This window comes from Psammomys obesus, unplaced genomic scaffold (genome assembly GCF_907164565.1).
Source record: "Psammomys obesus unplaced genomic scaffold, mPsaObe1.curated_primary_1811, whole genome shotgun sequence".
Classification (NCBI taxonomy): domain Eukaryota; kingdom Metazoa; phylum Chordata; class Mammalia; order Rodentia; family Muridae; genus Psammomys; species Psammomys obesus.
In genome coordinates, this window is record NW_026596040.1 from 20,106,110 (window position 1) to 20,125,026 (window position 18,917).

General features: G+C 38.7%; 1 protein-coding gene across 1 annotated transcript in view; it reads left to right on the top strand.

Annotated features, from left to right (window-relative positions):
* Adamts19 (ADAM metallopeptidase with thrombospondin type 1 motif 19) overlaps positions 1-18,917 on the top strand; it is a 212,827-nt gene that overhangs the window by 131,149 nt on the left and 62,761 nt on the right. The window contains exons 14-15 of the mRNA XM_055622751.1: positions 4,061-4,188; positions 14,952-15,072. Coding sequence (XP_055478726.1) covers positions 4,061-4,188; positions 14,952-15,072 — 249 coding nt within the window. The remainder of the gene's footprint in view (positions 1-4,060; positions 4,189-14,951; positions 15,073-18,917) is intronic.

The following is an 18,917-nucleotide window of genomic DNA, read 5'->3' on the forward strand; positions in this document are numbered from 1 at the left end:
TAATATAATATAATATAATATAATATAATATAATATAATATAATATATAAACTAATATAACATATAATATAAAATCATATAAATAGACCATATAATATATATAATATATAAACAGACTCTATATAAAATATACATAAACAAAAAATATATATTGTTTTTCATGCCATCTTTCACCTGGGTAAACCCATCATTACCACGAGTTCAGACTATACAAATAACTCATCAATTTATATTTTCAGTCAGATTTTTCCTTTGAGCTTCAAATTTATGTCCTCAGTGGATTTCTTGATGTCTCTACTTAGATATCTTGAACCTACTCAGTTCTTCTCATACATTTCCACTGGCTCCCTTATTGAGATCCGTCTCAATGAACAAAACACTGCTTCAGCTACACAAAGTTAACCAGCCAAGTTTTAAGGATTTTTGTAGCCCCTTTAAACTTCTTTCTGCCTCACATCCATAATCCCTTTCTGCAGTCCTCAGTAGAAGAAGCAAGACAAATTCTATACCATCCTCAGGTACATATATTCACTTGTTTTCAAGCCCTTAGACCATGGATAAGACATTGTACCTTTTAATCCTCAAGCCTTAATCTTACTCCCTGTTTATTTACCTTGATGAGAAAGCCAACTCACAGTAGTTTCCATAGGAAACAAGAATTTCCCTGATCATCCAAGTTAGCTATATGTCTCTTGTAAGCATCCCACAAGCATCATGCAGTATCAGACTCTGGTGCATCTCGGTTCTCTCGATTGTCTGTTCCGAGTATAGTGTTTGGTACATATCAAGCTTTTAGTGAATTTTATTGCATTAATTTGTGCATATTTTCAATAGCTCCTATTATAAAGGCTTAGTCAATATGATCATCCACATTAGGAAAATCCCATTATTTGAAGACTGAGGGATTTAACAAAGGTGCATTCATTTGAAGACAAGTTACTCAACGTGAAGTCAGGTTTCCTTCAGATTAAAGGGAAATCAGTCAAATGGGCATCAACATAATGCTTTTAGAAGTTGCAGAGAAGCTGGCTTATCAGGTAAAATTCCTGATGACCTGAGTTTAATCTCTATTACACATGTTGGAAGGTGGGACAGACTCTGAAACATTGCTCTCCACCTTACACACACACACACGCATGCACACACACACATGTGAACACACACATGCATGTGCCCTTAGTTGATAAAAATATTTAATATAAATCATAATGAATGGAAGAAAGCGTGACTTCTAAAGACATCATCAGTAAGTTATACCATTTACATAAGATCAGCATTTAAAAATTAAATCTATTTTTAAATGATTCATGAAGCAGAATATTGGACATTGTATATGGTTCCATTAGTATATTTGTAATACTGTCCAGTGATCAAATTAAACATATTTACCTTCTTGAACATTTACCTTTTCTTTATGCTGAAATTGTCAACTGTTATTGTGTCCTGCCTTAGGAAATGTGTGCTCTCTGCTGTCACACAGTCAGACTGCAGGTAGCCGCACACCAGAACTGGTTAGCACCTGTTGGTAGACTTTCCCTGTGAATCCAGTCTCTGTCTCCCCAGACTCTGGTAATCACCTTCCTAGACTCAATTTCTTTGAGATCAACTTTCATACTCAAATAGGAGGGAGGTCAAGTGATATTTACCATTCTTGCCAGGATTATGTCACGTTACACGATAATTTCAAGTTCCATCCATTTTATTGCAAATGACAGGATTTCATTCTTTTTAGCATTATAGAGCATATTGACCTTACCCAACCAGTCATTGATATATAATTTATTTCCATTTCTTGATCATTGTAAATACTGCTACATTGAGCAGGGGAGTGTGAACCCCTCTTTTTCACACTGACTTACTTTCCGTTGACTACATGCTTAGCAGTGGGCTTGCTGGATCATGTGTAAGTTAATTTAATTTTTTCCCTAAGCATCCTTACCACACACCCCCAACCCAGTGTGAAAATTCTCTTTTTTCCACATTAATGCAACACCTGCTGTCTTTAGTTTTGTTGTGGTTTTTTTTTTTTTTCATGCTCCTTTCTACTAGAAGGAAGTGATATATCAGTGTGGTTTTGAATGGCACATTTTTAATCACTTTGCAAAATGGATCAACTGAGTTCAACAGTTTTTTTGATAAATAAAATACACAAAAACAAGTATCCTTCATATCATGCATACTGTGGAAGAAAAACACATGATTTTAGAAGTCCAAATTCTTGATGAGGCATGATACCTTATAATATAGTAGATGCATCTGGGTTTTTTTTAATGATATATTAACTATAGAAGGATAGCTGGATATAGGGTCTCATTGAGGTAGCAAACATTCCTTGTTATAAAAAAAAAGCAATTTGTGGTTTTAGTGTTTATGTTTCTGCATCCGCCTTGAACACTGATCCTCTGCCTCAATCCATGTACAGTGTACATGTTGGAGAGGGCTGTTCCTTTAAATCAAGTCACAGTGTGGGCATGCCAACTACTGGCATGATTCAGGGATCCCCTTGGTGTCACAGTCTCTAGGACGGAAGAGAGGGATCAAAGATTTATGACAGCCATAAAGTTAAATTAGAGAAATTGTATTGACAATATGCTACAGAGGGAAAAATAAAAAGATTCTTTTTGTCGGACTCTTTGTTTGGAACATGAATGGAATTTTCACAAGGACTAATTCCTTTCAACCCGTGTATCTGGTTTGCTTCTGTCTCTGATGAAAACTCTAGAAAGAGAACTGCATGTGTGTGTCCCTTTTAAAGCGCTGCGGTTATAGCAGCATTTTAAGTCCAGATATCCAACCCACTAAGCACTCTCTGGATAAGCGTACGGTACAGTGAGGTGCGAGAGCACACTGAAGTGCTTTATTGTGGCTTTTAATGGCATCTTAAAGGAAAATTTTAAAACCATGCACATTAAAGGCCACATTCCAACTCCCCCAAATTGTTCAGAGCAGCATTCAGAGGCCACATGTGAAAATTGTTTGAAATGTCCAGTTTTGAAGGCTCATTTAACTGTCTGTCTTCGTTTTTGCAAAGTGATACCCAGTTCCATGCCTCTGGCTGTTATTTGGTATTTATAGAACCCCATCAGCACACGTGGAACTTTACTGAATACATGAGAGCAGTGTCAGGGGCTGTAAACTATTTTCCATCCTATTTATCCAAGTTTAATAAGCAGTCAAGGCCCGGCTGGCATCAAGCCAGGAGAGTAGTAATGTAGCATGGACGTTCTTCTGAAGTTTTGGATTTGACTATCTGCACTATTGGTTCAAAATAGAAACACTTAGGAAAATGATGCCACTTTTGAGTCTAAGAGGCGAGCATGTGAAAGCCAGCCCTCCTACTTCATGCTGAGTGGAGCACTGAGGAAGAAAGGCAGCGGCTCAAGAATGCCTCACCCTGAATCAATGGTTTCTGCTCTTGATGTCAGGCACAATGACATGATATATGAATAAGCGATGAAGAGACTGAGTTCTACCAACAAATGAGCACTGTGCCTCCTGATCGAATTTCTTATGCATTCACTTGTTGTTTCTGGAAACACAGAACAGAGACCCTGATGAAAATTGTTTTCCCTCTTTTAGTAATTTTATTCATTTGGCAATGTTTGTAAAACATCAAATGTTAGTATACTAAAATTTATAAGTGAGAGACATAAAAAGAAACCATTATGTATAAATAGTAGTCAGAATTGTTAAATGAGTGAAATACTGATGTATGATTAGAATAAGGAAGCTATCATTCCAAAAGATATGGACAAAAATTGGGATGGACCAAATGTATTTCAGGAGGATGCTTGTTATCGTTTTCTGTAATTTTGTGCCAGAAAAATATGCATGAATATTTGAAGCCAGATTTCTTAAGGTAGAAATTAATGTATACCGGATGCTTCTAAACAATGTCATCTACTATCATAAGCTTCTCGAATAAATCTACTTTAATATTGTCTTGCTCAGTTAACATGGGTTATATTTTTACCCAGTAATAATTATGGAAAATATAGAGGTAAAAGTAAAAAAAAAAATTGATGAGTTAATTTTCTTCTTTTATCCATTCTGTATGTAGAAAAACCATGTGCCTTGTTTTGCTCTCCTGTCGGAAAAGAACAGCCTGTTCTTCTATCAGAAAAGGTGATGGATGGAACACCTTGTGGCTATCAGGGATTAGATATATGTGCAAATGGCAGGTGCCAGGTAAGATATTCGTAAAGAGAGACTCTACATGCTGAAGTGATACTATGGTTCCGCTGCGAAGCCTCATAACATGGTGAAAAGCTTTGAGCAAAGATTTGGGAGAATAGGGTGGTTTACATATGACTGGGATCTTGAGTAAGACAAATTTAATCTGAAATGCATGTCCCTGCCTGTATATAGACAAATTTGAACAACAATACCCACAAATCCCATTATCAGCTGAAAGACTCAATGGTGTTATGATATAAACATAGAGAGATACCATTCTAAAAACTGGAACACTTATACTCCAATGAAGGACCATGCATGGAGATAACCTATAGCCCCTGCACAGATGTAGCCCATGGCAGTTCAGTGTCCAAGTGGGTTCCATAGTTTGGGAACAGGGACTGCCTCTGACATGAACTGATTGGCCTGCTTTTTTATCATCTCCCCCTGAGGGGGGAGCAGCCTTACCAGGCCACAGAAGATGACAATGCAGCCACTCCTGATGAGACCTAATAGACTAGGATCAGAAGGAAGGAAAAGAAGACCTCCCCTATCAGTGGACTTGGGAAGGGGCATGAGTGGAGAAGGGGAAGGAAGGGAGGGATTGGAGGGGAGGAGGGAGGGAGTTACGGGGGGGGATACAAAGTGAATAAAGTGTAATTAATAAAAAAAAATGGAACACTTATATGTCAGATCATTCCAGACCAAAGATTCAAACACTCCACTTTTCCAGTTCTCTGTCTTATCCTGAGGCAGGAGTCACAAGATTTAAAAAAATTAAATAAATCTTACTCATCATATTCAAATATTTACCAACTTGCTAGGCTCCACCAATTTTCAAATGCATCCTCCATTGTTAATAGCAGTCACTGTGTTTGGTTTGCTCTTAAAATCCAGAAGATTTTGTTGTTGTTGTTGTTGTTTACATGAACTTGTGTGTTCTTTTCCACCAATATTTAGAAACGGATCTTCTGTCAAATGAGCATGCATAGCATGATGGGAAGATAAAAAGCTGTAATGTAAATTTTCTCCTCATAACTGATGCTGTCTCAGGTTGACTTCCCTCACTGTGAACATGGGGAGGGGCTTGGGCACAAAGAGACATGCTGATCCCCTAAGGAGTTCTGATGTACTGCATTTTCAGAGTTGTCGCTTTGCGTGCTGAAAGGAGACCTGTGTGTGTGTGTGTGTGTGTGTGTGTGTCTGTGTGTGTCTGTGTGTGTGTTCAAGCAGCCCCCCTGGGAGTTCAGTGTGACTACTGATGGCATGGCATCTCTTAGGGGACCGTGTTCTCATGCAAATCATACACATTAAGCATGCATAAGGTGATCTGAAATTTAAATGTTAGAACAATGACCGTTAATTTTGATCTATATAGTTCTCTGAAAACTCCGCAAAGATTCCCCTAACCCTACCACAGCCAAACGTGCACAAACTACGCATGGGTTGATCAGGGACCCAGTGCAGGCTTGAGACTTTTGGTTGGCAACTGGAACCACATACAGCTTGAGTGTTCCACAGCTTCAACCTTGTCATTCTGCTGTCATGCTGTAAAGTTTAACACTGAGTTGTGCAGTACCGTCACACACATTAATAGAATGTGACAATGACTTGAACAACAGTGATATGTATAGCTGACTTCATACACAGTTTGCTTTCAGAAGTATATACTATGCAATTAAACTTGTAATTTATTTCATGACATGAATTTGTTTGATTGGTGTATTCTTAAATAAATTAATTTTTTTAAAATTAATATTCCTAATTGTGTGTGTCAAATATAATAGCCTAAATGGCTATGCTTTTCACATCACAGTACTGCCCTGATAGTTATAGAAATCTATGCTAGGCATTAAAACATACCAGCAAAAACTCTGCACAAATGCTCCCATAAATCTGATTATTATAATTCTAGTACCATTCTTTGAAATGGGATGAGACTTCTGTCTGCATACGAACACATAAGGACTCAGGTTTTATTTTATTTTATTTTTTAATTCGAACGCATCATTTGGTTAAAGTGTGATGAAAAACATACAGAATGTTCTGACAGCACTCTGAAAAACTGGGAATTTGATTAGCATGCTTTTTTTTTTTTGAATCTCAAAGTGTATAGTAACAAAACTTTCTCTGGAATTCAAAATACAATGAATACAGCTCCAGAATGGGATCTTATCTTGAGTACCCAGTCTAGCTCAGTACAGTTTCAGTTCCTGAAGGAACTGAAGGGAGTGTTGGCCTGATCATCCAGTTATTGGATCTCAACAGTACACCAGGAGTGTTTAAGGTATCTGTCTGCCCCTGGTGGAATGGCATTGTCTCCCTAAGCTCTTCGCCCTGCTCTCAGGTCGTGTGGGTATACTGTAGTTATGAAATACAAAGACTGTAATTTTCACAGCTTAAGTATTTGCTTACCTTATGTTATCCAAACCCACTTTAACCTCTATCCTAGATTTTATTTTTAAACATTTAAACACAAAGGGCAGATTTTTTTTTTTTCTTAGCCAGGACCCAAGTTTTACTGACCCCTGCTAGGCGACCTCCGCATATGTTGTGTGTTAAGCAATTTCTGTGATGGTCACTTCTGAAATAAGCTTGACTGGCTGATCAAAGCACTCCACTAACCACTGCTCATATGCCTTGACACTGCTGGGCACGAGGAAGGCATGCTTCCATAGGCAACACTCACGTTCCTTTTGCATTGTCAAATATCATCCCTTAGCTGGTTTTTTTTTTTTTTCGCCCTCCAATAATCTCTTTGCTTTCTTTACATCCTAACAGCATCATCAGTCACAAGCAGAGCCTTTGCCTTTGATTCTGGATTTTCTTTATATTTGAAAATTTCCATATATAATGGTTACTTGACATGAATCAGTTATAAGCATCGATTTCAAACCTTTTCTAGAAAGGAGGTTCTCAAGAGCTTTCTTGCAGTACTGATAGACTAAGCTCCGGTGCTGTATACTCAGCGTGGGAAAACAGGATTGCCTGAGTGTCAGTGGAGAGTAATATTATTTATTCAACAGACAATAGTAAGTTTATTTTCTCTCAGCTTCCGATGGACAGAATAGTTGTAGGAAGGTGCAAAAATGAATTTATCAGCAATTCATACTCCCTTGTGTCAATAGGGATGTGCACTCACCTTTCTTAGGAAATGCAGCCACTGTGCAGTGAAATTCAGCTACCCTATAGCAGGAACTATCCATGGACCAGAACATAAGTCCTTCTATTTTCCTCAACAACTTCATTTTCTTCAACAATTTCTGTTTTCAAAACTACTTTGAGCCAGACCTTGTGGCACAAGTCTTTAGTCCCAGTACTTGGGAAGCAAAGGCAGGTGGATCTCTGAATTCGAGGCCAGCCTGCTCTACAGAGCGAATTCCAGGACAGCCAAGGATACACATAGAAACTCTGTCTTGAAAAATGGAAGCAAAACAAAATAAAAAACAAAATAAAACAAAACTACATTGAGATATCATTCGATAGTCACAAAAAAAAAAAAAAAAAAAAAAAAAAAAAAAAAAAAAAAAAAAAAAAACAAAAAAAAAAAAAAAAAAAAAAAAAAAAAAAAAAAAAAAAAAAAAAAACCCAAACAAAACTTTTTACCACTACTTACAGTTTGGCCAATTTGCCGGTTTTGTTATTTGACATGAGTTTGTGGGGGGGTGGGGGGGGCGCAGTTATTTGCAGTGCAGAATGTAGAAGTTTGATAATTTTCCTCTCAGGGACCTGAATTTTAGAGATACAGATCATCCTAAATTTCTGGTTAAATAAAGGGAGGTTAAGTACAACTTTTTAGGAAATTACTTCAGTTATCATTTTGTTATTGTTTGCAAATTGCATGTATGCACATCATCTTATCAAATTCATGGCACATTTCCTTCTCCCAACACTACATTATTTCCTCCCTCCATTCTTTCACCCTCATTCCATATGTTCTGTTTTAAACTCACTGCATCCACATAGTGCTACCAGTTTGTGCATGGGTGTAGGGCTATTTATTGGTCAATGGATAGCCTCCCAAGAGCCATATTCTTAAAGAAAACTTCTCCCCATCCTAGTATCTACCTGTGCTCATAGCTTTTCATCTAGGGGTGGGACTTCATGAGCGCCTCTGCCACCCATGCTGAGATTTCTGTCTTATTTGATTTTATACAGTCAGAGCTGCTATGAGTTTGTATGTGCAAATGCCCTGCCATGTCCTGAATGCCCCCACCACCACCACCACCACTGGACTCATTTATCTATTCTTGTTCTTTCTACCTTCTCTTCTGCCATGATGGTTGAGCCTTGAGAGAATAGCATGGGTCTGCTAGTCACATCTACTGTCGAAAGACCCATCTTGCTCTGAATGACGTTGGGAGAGGCACTAATCTATGGTTACGAAGACAGGAACGTAGGGAGCCTTTAGTTAACACTGTGCCAATTCTCCAGAATAAATAGTAATAGGTGCTCTCCTAGGGCCTATGACCTACCCAGCCGTGGGTTCTTGGCCCTGTTAATGGTGACATACATGTCATATCTTTCAGAGTGGGCCTTAAAACCCACCCTAACGTGATTGATTACTCCCATAAGATTTTCCCACCACTCCTCTACCAATAGGTTTATTTTGTCAAGCCACCATAGTGTCACAGCTGGATAAGACTGTTGATCACTCTGCTTCCCAGGTAGCACGCTTAGCAACCCTTGCACCATGAAAGCTGGAGAGCGGATATGGCACTCCCGTATGGCCACCAGCTGGATTTCCCCACAGTCTATGATTCAAGGGCTGCAAGAGAATGTAATTTTTTGGGAGGTAGGGGGAATTCTACATGATGAAAATCTTAGAAAGAGGTACCTAAATTCTGCCACTGGGCTTTTTTTTATTGGATAGCTTGTGTTATCTGGGAGAGCAATGTTCCCATTAAGGGTAACTCAAATTGAACTCTTAAGATACGCGTAAGTGTGTGTCTCAGGAACCTGTATACCACTAGGTCTCTACATTGCTTTCTTGAGGTGTTTGGTGTTAGTTAACCCTCCCTCCACGTAGTAACTTCTCAACCACGGCCTCCTATGTCCCACCCTATTTACTCTTCCTAGCCACTAGTTTACGTTCCCTGTTCATACAACGTGAGCTGTCTCCCTACTCCCTTGTAAGCTTTTTCTCCCATATAGTTTCATGGGCACTTCCATTTAAAACCTTATTTCTAAAGATTCAAATCCAGCACCTACATATGAGAGAGGCCATGCAGTGATGATGCATCCAAGTGTGGTTTATATCACCCAGAAGCTTTCCAGCGCCTGTCCATTTACCCGCAAAATTCATCATTTCATTTTCTTTATGGTAAAATAATGTTTCGTTGTGTAAATGACCACACCTTCATTATCCAATTCATCAGTTTATGCACTTCTAGATTGTTTTCATTTCCCAACTGTTGGAAGTAGAGCAGCTTTGAACATGATGATTACGTATTCCTGTAGTGGGCTTTAGAGTCCTTTGGATTATGCCCGGGAGTGCTATGGTAGAGATATTCTAGCTCTTTGAAGAATTCCCACCCTGATTTCCATAGGGCCTGCACATTTGCGCTCCTACTAACAGGGAGTAAGTGTTCTCCTTTCTACACATCCAAGCCAGCTGCTGTTGTCATTTCTTTTTATGCTCTTATCCATTCTGGCTGGAGTAAGATGAAATCTCAATGTAGTGTTAATTTACATTTTCCTGATGTCATACGCCACCCATTTGAGAATTACTGTTTTTATTAGTGTTTAGGATTATTTTTTTAAGTCCTTTGTATATTCTAGACTCTAACCCAGTGTTGAACATATGGTTGGTATATCTAAAATTGTGTATTTGCCAATTTTAGGTGCTTTTTTGCTTGATTGTGTTTTTTGCGATATAGAAACTCTTTCATTTCAGAAGGACCCATTTACTAATTGTTAGTCTTAATAGTCTTAATACTTGTGTTACCAAGGTCCTGTTTGGCAAGTCCTTTTATGTGCCTATAAATGCAAGTGTATTCCCCACTTTCATCCTTTAACAGACTAAAGCATCAGGCATTACATGAGATTGTTGGTCCACTTGCAGTTGAGTTTGATACAGAATAAAAGATAGGATTTAGCTACTTTCTTCTACCTGTAGCTACCCAGTTTGACCAGATCCCGTTTGTTGAAGGTACTGTCTTCTCTCCAATGTGTAATTTGGCCTCTTTGTAAAAATCAAGTGTCTGAAGGAGTGTGGACTTATATCTGGATAATCAACTTTATTCCATTGATCAGTGTGTCTCTTTGGGTCCTGATTCTGTGCTCTTTTGATCATTATGGCTCTGTAGTGTCACTAGAAATTAGGGATTGCAATGTATCAGCAGTATTTTATCTTTTGAATTTCTTTAAGTATTCTAGAACTTTGAGTTTTCAAAAAAATTAAGTTTGTAGGATTTTTTGTGGCTTTTTGTTTGTTTGTTTTGTTTTGAGATAGGATTACTCTCTGTAGCCTTGGCTGTCCTAGACTCACTCTGTAGACCAGGTTGGCCTCGATTTCACAGCAGTGCTGCTGCCTCTGCCTCCCTAAGTGCTGGGATTACAGGCATATGTCACCACGTCTTGCTAAGATTGTGTTTTCAATTTGTGTGAACAATTGCATTGGAATTTTGATGGCGATTGCACTGTATCTATAGATTGCTTTTGGTGGTGTGGCCGTTGTCACAGTCTTGATCCTAGCCATTCATGGTGTATGCTGTTGGTATGCGTGTCAGTTTCTTTCTTCATAGTCCTAAGGTTTTCATTTCATAGATCTTTCACTTCCCTGATTAGATTTATTCTGAGACATTGTTTGAGGAGTATGTAGAAGGGTGCTTATTCTTGAGTCTAATTTTTCATCTTGCTGCTTTCCTGAGCATGTTTATCAACTGTAGGGGTTTTAGGAGTTAGTGTAATGCTGGCTTTGTAAAAAGAATTTGGAAACAGTCTTCACTCTTCTATTTTATGGAACAGTTTGAGAAATGTCAGCTTTAGTTCTTTCTTAAAGGTCTGGTAGAGCTCTGCAATAAATCCACCTATGCCTGGACTGGTTTGGGTTTGGAGGATTTTTATTGCGGATTCAACCTTGTTATTCATGATAGATTTATTTAAATATTTATGTCTTCCTGGATTACTTCGCCATGTCAGAAGCATTAAAAAAAATCTGTCCATTTCTTTAGATGTTTCAGTTTTATGGAATGGAGGTTTATGAAAGTATGTCTTTCCCACCCTCTGTCTTTCAATGGTGTCTGTTGTAGTATCTCTTTTTTCATCTTTAATTTTATTCATTTGGGTATTCTTTCCTTCTTTTTGTTAATCTGGCTAAGGTTTTTATATCCCAGCATATATCTATTTTGTTGAAGTTCCCATTGGCTACTGAGATAACCATGTGTTCTCGAAGTATTTGGATGGACTGTGCTGTAGGTATCTACTAGACCCATTTGATCTATGGTATCACCTATCTCTGCTACTTTTCTATGCATCCTCCACTCCAGATGAGCTGTCCTTTGGAGTATGTAGAGTGTTGAAGTTTCCTAATATTAATGTGTTACGGTTAATCTGTTGCATTACTTTCAGAAGAAGGTGCTTTATAAAGCTTGGTGCTTGCACATCTGTAGTGTCTTCATGGATTGTCCCTTTGATCAGTATGAAGTGACCCATCGCATCACTTTTGATTAGTTTAGTTTCAAAGTCTACTTTGTTGGGCATTAGAATGGAAAGTACTTCTTGTTTCCTGGTTCAATATTTTAGAGAAGCTTTGTCCATCATTTTACTCTAAGGTGTTTTTTGCCTTTCTTGATAAGTGTGGTTCTTGGTAATAGCAAAGTGATGACTCTTTAAGATTTAAGATTTAAGATTTAAGATTCTTTTCTCATACAATATATTCCATTATAGTTTCTCTTCCCTCTGCTCTTCCCAGGCCTTCCCTCCCTTCCCTTCCCCTCAGGGTTTACTCCCTTTCTCTCTCTCGTTAGAAAAGAACAGGCTTCTAAGCAATAACAATCAAACATGACAAAAATACAGTAAGATAAAGCAAAAACAGTTATATCAAAATTGGACAGGGAAGCCCAACAGGAGGAAAAGAGTCCCAAGAGCAGGTACAAAAGTCAGAGGCTCACTCATTCTCAGTCAGGAGTCCCATAAGATAAAAGCTATAATATATATGTGGAGTACCTGGTACAAACCCATGTAAGCTCTGTGCTTGCTGCTTCAGTCTCAGTGAGTTCATAATGTATCCTGCTTAGTTGATTTAGAGGGTCATGTTCTGGTGTCCTCCATTCTCTGTAGCTCTTACACTTTTTCCTCCTTCTCTTCTACAGTGTTTCCTGAGCTCTGAGGAGATGGATTTGATGGAGATCTCCCATTTAGACACTCTCTCCACATAGTATGGCTCTGGGTCTCTATCTCTTCCCACCTTCTGTCAGAAGAGGCCTCTTTGATGATACCTAGAGAAGGCAGTGATTTATGAGCATAGCAAAATATCATTAGGAGTCATTTTATATTTCCTTTTTAAAATTTCTGAACAGTAGTGTTAGGTTTTACCCTAGTCTCTGGGTTTGGTTATCTGATTGTTGGTGTCTAAGCAGTGTTGAGTGTGGGTCCCATCTCATGGAGTGTGTCTTAAGTCAAATCAGGTATTGTTTGGCTACTCCCACAAGTTCTGTGCCACCATTGCCCTAGAATATTTTGCAGGCAGGACAGATTGTAGGTCAGAGGTTTTGTGGATGGGCTGGTGTTTACATCTTTTGGTAGCTTTCAGAATACCTTCCTCCACCAAAGGCACTAGACCATAAGGGAGAAGGCTCCATATAGGCACCAGCTCAATGTCTCCATGATCAATGAGTTGTATGTGTTCTGTCTTCAGCAGTGGAGTCCCATGGTCAGTTTGCAGAGAGCAACCCTTCATCTTAGGAACAGCCTACGTCATTTGTGGATTTCCATGAGATCCATTGCCCAACAACTCAAATGAATGCAACCCAGTCCAGCTACTGGAGGTCTCATTTGGTGACAAGTGATGACTATTTGAGATTCCATATTCCCTATTATTAGGAGACCTCACTAGGGTCACCTTCATATATTTGAGAAAGTATACTCTGCACTATGTTTTCATATTATTCCTCAAATGCCCCTTAATTCCATCTGTGTCTCTCCCCATTCTCTCCCTCTACCCTATCTCCCTCTCTTTCTGTGCCTACCTTTTCCCAGTCTGCCCTTAAAATCTATTCTATTCACTCCTACCAGGTAATCCATGTATCTCCTTTAGGTCCCTTCTCTTTACTTAAACTCTCTAGGTCTGCAGATTGTAGCTTGGTTATAATTTACTTAGAGGCTAATATCCAATTATCAGTGAATAGATTCTGGATGTGGGTTACCTCACTCAGGATGACTTTTTTAGTGTCGTCCATTTTCCTGTGAATTTCAGGATGTCATTTTTTTATACCTTTCTTCAGTCCAAAGTATTCTTTCTCGTTTCCTCTGTAGGGCAGGATTTGTTCTCATGCATTCTTTTGACCTGCCTTTACCACAAAAAAATTTTTCTTCACATATAGTGTGGCCATAGTAGTCTCTTTTGGAATCTGGAATCTTTAAGGGCTTGTTTTATTGGGGTTTTTTTTGGTTCGTTTGTTTGTTTTTAAATCTCTAATGAAAACTTGTTGTTTCTCTGTTCAGCCTGCCTTTATCTATGACTTGGCCTTTTCTGCAGCATTCAAGATCCTGCCTTTGTTGTGTCCATTCAGTGTTTTGATTCCTCCATGACATGGGGGCTTTCTTTTCTGGTCCAGTCTATTTGGGGTTCTGTGTGCTTCTTCCATGTTGGTAGGCATCTCTTTCTTTAGACTGGGAAATTTTCTCCTATGATTTTGTTGAAAACAGTTTCTGGGCCTTTGACCAGGGTTCTGTCTCCTTTTTATATGCCGATGATTCTTAGTGTCCCATAGTTAACTCACACTCTGTTCCTGGATGTTTTCGGATTTATTGTTTTCTTTGATCAAGTGATCCATTTCCTCTTCTCTATCTTCAACCACCAATATTCTCTCTCCCACTTGATTCATCCTATTGTAAGACTTTCTTCTGAGCTTTTAATTGGGCTTACTGAAATTTTTATTCAAAGTTTTATTTCATCTTGGCTTTACTCTATCTCTATTCCTTTATTAATTTGTATTTTCATGTATTGAATAGTTTTCCTCCTTTTTTATTTGATATTTTTGTTTCCATGGTCTTTATTCTGGCATTTATTCACACCCTCTTTGCATTTTTAAACATATTCAAATGTATCTGCTGTTTTGAAATAATTGTGTTGTGTGTCATGTCAGTTGCTCTTCTCAGGGAACATTAATATTGGAGTGCTCATTTTGGAGTAAATATACTTGCTTGGGTATTTGTGTTTGTAATTTTGTTATGGGATCTTGGTACCTGAAGTTACCTCATTGGTAATGTCTTTTTCTATTGCTATCCTGACTTTGACAGAGTGGATATTTGAATCTCTGTTGGCTTTAATTCAATTGTGTTGGATTTTTGACCAAGTGGGGCCAGGTGTCAGCAGGTGATGTTGTTCAGAGAAGCTGTGTGGGACTCTAGGACTGGTCCTCTAGTGCTGCTTTAGTGGCAGGGTGGAGAGTCATTAACCAAGGGAAGCACATGATACCCCTGGTCCTCAGACAGTGCTGTGGAGCTTGCTATCTGGGGGAGGTGCACAGAGGTGTGAATGGTCCTTTGAAGATGGGTCTGCAGGCCCTGGAGAAAGCTTCGACTTGATATCTGCCCTTCTTTTCTTACAGAAAGCTGGTTGTGATGGTTTATTGGGGTCTCTGGCCAGGGAAGATCATTGTGGCGTATGCAATGGCAATGGAAAATCATGCAAAGTCATTAAAGGCGATTTTAATCACACCAGAGGGGCAGGTAACTTTTCTTCCTTTTTCATACTCAATAAATGTAGTGTCTTTGTGGACAAGAAGTAGATTAAATTTGATTTAGAGTTCACAGTTCTCAATCTATTGAAGATATTTTTAGCGGGTTTTCAATAATTTCGGTGATGACATACAATGTATGTGATATGAGCCAGAAACTTGAATGAGCCTATTTTCCAATAATGAAAACATGAAGTCATGTGTTGTGCATTCTAGAAGTTATAGCAGGACAGGAGTAATCTAATTTGCATTAGCTTATGTTAACAGGCTTCTAAAATGCTTTTTAGCGAATAAAAAAGCATGTCTAACAAAAAATAGTGATTTGCAACAGCTTGAAGCAACAATTGACAGTATTAGTCTTCAGGGTTTTAGCTTTCTATTTTCTTTTTGTTAATGCTTTTACTAAATTTCAAGGGAATTTTTTTTGAAAGCTGACATCTGAAACAGTACAGTGTGTTGAAAAGCAGAGCAGGGGTGGCAGAACACAGGGAAATTTCCAAGTACATTAATAGCAAGAGTCCCCTCCCCTCTTTTATCTTCATCTGCAAATGCTACAGTCGGGATGTGAGGGTAGAGTGAATATAAATGATCTATGAAGTGTGAGTGTAAAGTTCCTTACCACAGAAGTGATTAGTATTTGCATTGAATTATAATGACCCATAAGAATTTCATAGATACTTACACGTATACACAGGTGTACATGCAGATATATAAATAAACATAAATTTACACGCTTATATATATACATCTATGCACAGACACACACCTATCAGTACATGTCAGGTTCTCAAGCTTACTGGGGAAAAGCAAATATTTTCTGTGATTCATCAACACCTTTCCTGGACATGTTATCTATTGGCCTATCATTTATGACTTTCTTTTTAAAAGATGTGTTTTATTATTTATTTAGGTGTGTGTATGCATCTCTGTGTATGGTTGTATGGCACATGTGTGCAGGTGCCCATAGAGGCTAGAAGAAGGTTCTTGATTACTGGAGCTCGAGTTACAGGTAGCTGTCCACTGTCTGACACGGCTGTTGAGATCCAACTTGGGTCCTCTGAAAAAGCAGCAAATGCTCGCAAGTCCTGAATCATCTCTCCAGCTCCCATTTGTAACTATTTTCACACCATCATTTGTAGGACTGCATTAACATTTAATTAAATTCTCTATTTCAAAAAATTAAAACAATTCCAATGATAAAATATAAATTACTTATATTTGAAGCACAATTGATCAACATTGGACAACCAATAAAACTGAAGTCAATTTAAGTGACTTGTTCTAAGAGGAAAGTGAGATGAATCATTGTGAGGTTAAATGCACTTTTTTACTTCCTTTGCTTTGCCCTAATAGAATAAGAGATAAACAGCTTGAATATGCCAACACTCATTTAGGAAAGCCAAGATGCACTTAGCTGAAACAGATTTTTAGACCTTCTGTTTAAACATGTCATTGTAATAAGCTGCTCACCCCTGCCCCATTTCCATGGTTGTGACAAGAGAAGCTTTTATGTATAGAAATTCAAACATGAGCTGAAAGACCAAGGAAATACCACAGTACTATGCCTTTAAAGGACATCTGCATGGTTGGTACACATGACCCATGCTCAGGAGATCACTAATGCACACTGGGCACTGTACACTTTTCATTTCGACTGCTGTCATGTAGAAAGGTTTTCCCTGCTGTTTGTTCTCAAACCCTTTTAGATTGGATACCATGTTAAAAATATGTTTTAATAAACCATGGCTACCTAAATTGGCAATATCCCTGCATGATGTTGTCCTTGTAGGCTCCCCAGGGTCACCTCCCAAGTAAGTCCCTTCCTTCTCTGAATTAAAGCCTAGTAATTGTTTAGCTGGCTGTTTCTTACAGCAGCACATTTTAGCAACTATCAGCTGCCCTCAGGTTTGCCAGATGGATTTCTACACAGCCCTCATGTTAAAAATGTTACCACGCCAGTGATCTCTGAAAAGGCCTTGTCTTCTATCTTTTATGGCTCCTTCCACAGTATTCTCCATATTTATCATGTGGTGTAGCTCAGAAAGATGCTCGTCATGGCTTATCATGTGGTGTATAGTTCTGAACAGCTGGGACTTTTTACATTTATTTGGGTTCCTTTTCTCAGTTACATTTCAAACTCAAGGAGGAAAAGAGTGATGGCTATTTCTGTTCACCGCCCCCATTCTCAGTTGCAACCACCATGAGCAATCTGTTACCATCCATTTCTTTAATTACTATTGAAGCATTAACAAAAAGTACTGAAGCATTATGGTTTTTGAAAAGCTGTGTGAGGTCTTAATGCTATCAGGAGCTCCATCTACGTGTGACTTTGGAATGCTGTCTTCATTTCTCTCGAGACTTCTTTATCCCTACCGTTTAGGGACTTCTGGAATTTCTTTAGGGATTTGCAGGCTCTTTACCCAGGAAGACCTAGACACTGTAGATATTGCATGAGTAACACGTGTGCAGACACATGTGGGCATGGTTGGTCCCCTGGCTCTATGTAGTGTTCGCTAAATCATTTCTGTTGGAGCTAGAAAATGAACTTAAGAAGTAGTATCCTTCCCTCAGTACATTTAGTACACCTTTCATTGTGACTTGCTATTACCAAGTAATAGCTTCTTAGAGGAACGAATGGTAACTTGCATGTTTGGCCTGTTGAGAAACAGTGTACACCCAGTAAACAATGAGAAGAAAATTGATGCCAAATGTGTGACTCTTTGTATAAGAAAACAAACATAATGGATTGAAATAGGAAAGTGTGCTCCTAGAGTTTTTAACTGTTTGGTTGATTCCTACAGGATCTGAAGAGTCATGCATAGTCTCTTCTATTTTATTTTATAGGATAAGAACTATGTGTCATGGCAGGGCATGGATAGTAACACAAGACAGATTGTAACAATGAAACGCAGGTTGGGCGGCCCTTGCCTAAAAATCAGGGGACTTAACGTGTTCCAAAATTCAGAGTTGTTTAATGTACTGAATAATTGTATATAAATGGTCTGTTGACTACCCATAATCTCAAACTCTACAACCTGAAATTCAAAATAAGGATGATTTTTTAAGTATGCTTTGTTCATTATCACAATGACTAAACACAACAATTTATCTAAAGTAATAATTTTGATTAGAATATAGAACCTCTTAAACATATGCAGGGGAACAGGGGCTGTCTCTGATATGAACTCAGTGGCTGGCTCTTTGATCACTGAGGGGGGAGCAGCCTTACCAGGCCACAGAGGAAGACAATGCAGCCAGCCCTGATGAGACCTGATAAGCAAGGGTCAGATGGAAGGGGAGGAGGACCTCCCCTACCAGTGGACTTGGAGAGAGGCATGGGAGGAGATAAGGGAAGGAGGATGGGATTGGGAGGGAATGAGGGAGGGAGCTACATCTGGTATATGAAGTGAATAAACTGTAATTAATATAAAAAATAAAAATGAAAAATATATGCAACCTGCCACTCTGTTGCCAGCGCCATAAGGATGGTGACTGCAAGTCGCATTTTAGATGTCAAGAATGCAGTCTCTGGGGTCACAATACAAGGCTTCTATGTGCAAAGCCCACTGTCCAATGAAAGAATTAGCTTTGGAGTCAGTGGCCTCATGTCCATCTTCTAATGTAGGCCTTAACTGTCCTTGCATTCCTTTAAGAAATACACATTCTCAGGTGCGCCAAATGTACTGAAAGTACCCCGCCAACGGTGTTTTGTCTTCATTTGTCCTTATCTTTAATATGTTTCTCCCCCTCTCCTCGGGACACAGGATAACTGGCCAATCCAGTTGAGGATTTTTCAATATACAGCCATGATTTTAGACACAGCTTTTGCTCTGATTT